A 5,000-nucleotide genomic window follows, 5' to 3' on the forward strand; every position below is an offset into this window, starting at 1 on the left:
GAAAACAGAATGGCCGCTCAGGAGAATCAGATAGAGGGAGTGAAAAATGGGTTAGAGGGGTTAGAAAACACCATGGAAGGCAAATTGAGGGACATGAGGGACCAAGCGGAAAGGGAAGTTAACCAAATGGGGCAGCAGATAGAGGGGGTCAGAATGGGGGTAGAAACCAAACTGGATGCTCACAGGGAGGAAATGGAGCAGATGAGGGTGGCATCTGGGCAGGAGATGCAAGTGATGGGAGAGGAGATCAGGAGAGGAGTGGGTGAGGAGATCGGAGGAGTGCGCGAGGAGGTGAGGCACTGTAAGGAGCACATGGAGAAGGAGGTGAGAAAGGGGACTGTAAAGTTACAAGGGGGCATAGAGGACCTGACGCAGGAGGTGGAGCAGCTGACGGTGGGACAGACGGAGTTAGTGGAGCAGGTTCAAAGGAACACTGCGGTATTGGGAGGTTTAAAAGCGACACAAAACGACATAAAAAACGACTTGATAGCGACGAAGAGGGAATGTCAGATGGTACGAGAGGGACTGACAACGAGGTTGGACGAGGTGGTAGAGGTAATGGAGACGAAGGACCGGCAGGTGAGGACGCACATGGAAACGGTCAAGGTAGCCTTGGAGGACGAGCTTGAGGAGACGTACCGGGGAATGAAGGAGGTGAAGCAGAAATTAGAAGAAGTGGAAGAAGGGGTGAGCGAAATTAAGAAGCGACGGAGAGAGGATAAGAAGGAGATAAAAGAGGAGATAAAAGAATTGGTCCAAAGTCTGTGTTTGGATCGTGATGATGTGCTCATTAACCGGATGAGGGATTCGCAGGTGATGGAGGAGAAGCGAAGAGGAAGAGGACCCGGTGTAAGTGGTGACCAATATGGTCGTGCGTATGATGCGCCAGGGGATTTAATAAGCTTGGGGGTCGAGATAGACCCGGGTGTTCGTGAGAGGCCGTTGGTGAAGTGTGCGACAGGTCTGGTGTGCGAAAAAGGAGGTGTGCAAGAAAGTCCGACTCTGGGGTGTGTGAGGAAAAAGTGCGTGCCAAGGAGTGAGGGTGCTGGCGAAAGTGAGTCGGTCGTAGCGCGTGTGCGAGGGAGCACATGGAAGCGCGGTGTGGTGAGTGTTACAGAGGGTGTGACGGGAGAGTGTGCGCAAGAGTGTGCGCGAGAAAGGTGTGTAACGGACAGGTGCCTGAGGAAAGAGTGCGCTGTCAAAGGCAAGGAAGAATGCACACCTGTGGGGAGTGTTACAGAGGGTGTAACGCAAGAGTGTGCGCGAGAAAGGTGTGTAACGGACAGGTGCCTGAGGAAAGAGTGCGCTGTCAAAGGCAAGGAAGAATGCACACCTGTGGGGAGTGTTACAGAGGGTGTAACGCAAGAGTGTGCGCGAGAAAGGTGTGTGACGGACAGGTGTGTGACGGACAGGTGCACGAGGAAAGAGTGCGCTGTCAAGAGTAAGGGTGAGTGCGCTGTCAGGAATGGAGGTGAAAGTAGTGAGAGTGACATGGAGCGTGAGTTAGTTGTGACAGGTGAGCGAGGATGTACACCTGGGATGGAAGGATGCACACCTGGAATGGTAGAGCGTGAGTGGGAATGCACGCTGGAGTTGGTGGTGAGGCACGTGGTTGGGTGTGCGAATGAGAGCACACCTGTGATTGTCACAGAGGAGGTGACTGAGGAGGGGGCGCGAAGAGGTGTTTTGGTGAGGTGTGCGAGCAACGAATGTGTGCCAAAGTGTTCGGTGGTCAGGTGTGTGACCAAGGCTGTGAGTGGAATGGGTGTACCTGGGTGTGTAAGGAAGGGTACGAGGAGCATGGGCACAGCTGGATGTGTGAGCAAGGAACGGGCTGCGGGGTGTAAGCGTCCAGGTGAAGCATCGACGTTACACGGGTTAGAGGTTAGAGCGACTTTTAGCCGAAGCAGGCCCTCGGTGCGTGCCGGGCCTCGCTTTGAACGGCCGCGTCCAGGCTCCACTAGGCGGAGCTGGCAGCCCGATAGGAAGGGTCGTTATGGCGACCACGTTTTGTTGAGACGTGCCGGCAGGTCGAGATCGGGACATTGGATGGCTCCACGCCGAGGTGATGCGTGGGATCTCGGCCCGGGTAAGCCCCCGTCCCTGCACCGAGTGCCGGACGCATCCAGCCGCTGGCACAAAACAACCAGCATCCATGGCTTGGCTTTACGAAGCCGGGCTTTGGACAGGGATTGGCGCACCGAGAGGTATTAGTGAGTCGACTGGGTGATGAGGTTAGTGTTTTGGACCCAAAATTAGAGAAAAACAAAATTTGATGATTGGCAAAGGATTGGCAGTAGTGATTGGCAGATGATGGGCAGTGATTGGCCAAATTTTTGATTTGTTGAAATTTGATGTGCAAAATTGGTAGTGAGAGACCCCCGATGTGGTGGGATGGCAAATCCACCATCCCTCACAGGTGGGGGGCAAAGGAGCAATAGCTTATGGGGTGTATGGCAGTGAAAACTAGCCCGGGTGGGTTAGGATATTGTGTGTAGGGATCTAGAAGATGACATTAGGTAACGTTAAGTTTAGTTAGTGACTGATACCTGTAGTGGGGACGCAGGTAGATTAGTATGGATGATAATGACGTGGGAGCGCAATAGTTTAAAGGGACGACTGGGAAGCGCAAGTTTCAGAAGGGAGTAGTTAGCTGAGATGATGCTGTGTGTGTGAGAATTGAACAGGTGTGATTGCACAGGTGTGCAACTGGACAGGTGTGTGGAGCAGTGTATGAGTAGTGAGTGTTGTGGATCAGCGCGAATGCGCTTGGGGAGAGAAGGGTGCAGGTGGCACCAGGTGTGAGAGCACAGGTGTGCAAGTACAGGTGTGTGGAGAGAGTTGGAGTAAGTGGTACGGAGTGGTGTGCATGGTGCGAAGGTGTGGATGGGGGAAGAGTGGACCCCCTTTCACGAGTACCCGGGGCGGGTAGTGTAAGTGTTAGGTAGAGGGTACAGGTAAATTGTGGTTGGATATTGGCACTTGTGGTGCGGTTGCAGAATGGTGTTGTGGATGGGTGCATTAGTGTTGTGGAAATGGCTGGGCGTGTAGCCTGTTAGTGTGTGTAGTTGGTTGGGCACTCCACCACTGTGAGGATGTCGGCCAGGTGAGGCCGCAGGTGGGCTCTGGGAGCGGGTAGTTGTGAGTGGGTGCCTGAGGATCCCGGGTGTGGATCGGGCAGCCCCGTGCCAGAGAGGGCACCGAGTGGGGAGAGTGCCAGAGGGCCTTCCCCAGGTAGTTAGGTTAGGGTAAGGAGCAGGTAAGCTCGGAGGCAACTGCAGTGGTGGAGGTGTGCAGGTGGGTAGACCCGCTGGGAGAGGTACACGCCACAGCCCAGAAATTGTGCGAGGGCACCGGGAGATGAATCGGGGGAGTGAGACCCCAAATTGAAGAGCACCACAGTTTGGCCAATGGGAATTGGTTTTTAGAACCCATAGTGTAAGAGGGCCAATGGTTTGGCCGGAGAAAGACCCCGGGTAGTGTAAAGTTGTTAAAGTCATTTAGGAAATAGTTAGGATTGATGAACCTGTCACACCATACGCAGCCACTTACCTGTGGTGATGATGATGACTCCACACCGGTGTTTTCTTTGTTTTGTTGCAGGAGATGAATTGCTGTGTGGATTTGTGAGACGCATCACGACGTGGATGAGACATTGGGGTGATTCCATCTCTCCCTCCCTAGGAGGGACTGATGATGAATTGGTAATGGCAAATTTTGATGTTCAGTTGGAGATGGCAAATTTTGATGAGTTGAAAATGGCAAATTTGATTGGTTAGGAGGGAGAGAAGACGAATTTGGTATATGGGAGGAACGGGGAAGACAGTAGGGATGTTTGTTGATTTGTAAAGTAGATGTTTATGGGTAGTGTTGTGTTTTGTGGATACAGTAAGGGGTAAGGGAGGGGCCATGTAGGTTACCTGGTGGGGGGGGGGGCGTACGATAGGAACGTACCTGTCTCACCTGGTTCCCATGTGCCCCCAGTGTGCATCACCTTACATTGCGTGCACTTTTGCGCCCTTACCACCTTACTCACTTGTCTGCTTCTTTTGTCTCCCACCTCCGAGGATCTGGCTTTGGGGTAGAGAGAGAGGAGAGAGAGGTGCTGGCTGCGCAGTTGTGGGCCTGCACTTTCGCTGTTTGCTGCCGGGATCGATACACCATATGGACCGCAATGTTTGTGGCCACCCACAATGGACCGCAGTTCGTTTGCGGCCAAGCACCACCCGGGGATGGACCTATGGGTCAACGTGGCACCTATGCCATACAGGTGAACCACTTTTAGTTAACACCAAGTGCACCACAAGAAGAGCAAGAGACACCTGCAGGGTTAGGGGTTGTCGAATTTATTTTTATTCCAATGAACAATGGTGACTGCACCGATTGGTGGTGGGGTGGTGCTTTTGATGCTCGGGAAGGGTGCTCTGCACGTTATTAAAGGCCGTCGGCCACAGAGCACTCATGGGTTGGTGTATCGATGCTGGCAAGCGCGCTCTCTCTATGCATAACATCTGCATGTGTTCCTCCAAAAACAGGTCCTGGATCGTAGTGTAAATAGCAGCGTAGTCGTGTAAATAATGCTCCCTACCGGCTGTATGTGTAGTTTGAGAATTCTTTCCGGATTCGGTTATCCTGTGGGTGTGTTTCTGTGAGGAGAAGGGTGCAACGTCGCAGGGGGACATATTTACTCATTTGTGAACATCTGTAAAACTGTCGCACTCAGGGTAGCGTTAATAGTAGAGGGACTACATCTGAGTGCCACACTAAACTAGGTAAAAATTTATCGGGTCGGGACGCCCCGAGGGTAGAGAAGGGTGCAATGTTGCGAATATGGAATTTGGCCTCCATATCCGCTTGTAAATATTCCCCTATTTCTCCAATACTCCCCAACTTTCCCCAATCCCCCATTCCCTAGTCCCATTGCATGTAAATAACACTCAGTAGAGCCGACCTTCCCCTTATTCCCCCATTAAATGTCGTGCCCAGGTCCACCGCACCAC

General features: G+C 52.7%; 2 protein-coding genes across 3 annotated transcripts in view; one reads left to right on the forward strand and one right to left on the reverse strand.

The window, feature by feature from the left end:
• The window catches only part of LOC137418497 (uncharacterized), a 164,958-nt gene that overhangs the window by 24,780 nt on the left and 135,178 nt on the right, over positions 1–5,000 (reverse strand). The gene's annotated exons all lie outside the window — the stretch shown is intronic.
• Positions 4,053–5,000, forward strand: part of URM1 (ubiquitin related modifier 1) — a 244,980-nt gene continuing 244,032 nt past the window's right edge. The window contains exon 1 of one of the 2 annotated variants that reach the window (XM_078781288.1): positions 4,053–4,270. In XM_078781288.1, coding sequence (XP_078637414.1) covers positions 4,194–4,270 — 77 coding nt within the window. In that variant the 5' untranslated portion in view covers positions 4,053–4,193. The remainder of the gene's footprint in view (positions 4,271–5,000) is intronic. The other variant, XM_078781290.1, reaches the window with a different exon arrangement.

The sequence above is a fragment of the Myxine glutinosa genome, chromosome 7 (assembly GCF_964187855.1).
Source record: "Myxine glutinosa chromosome 7, kmMyxGlut1.1, whole genome shotgun sequence".
Classification (NCBI taxonomy): domain Eukaryota; kingdom Metazoa; phylum Chordata; class Myxini; order Myxiniformes; family Myxinidae; genus Myxine; species Myxine glutinosa.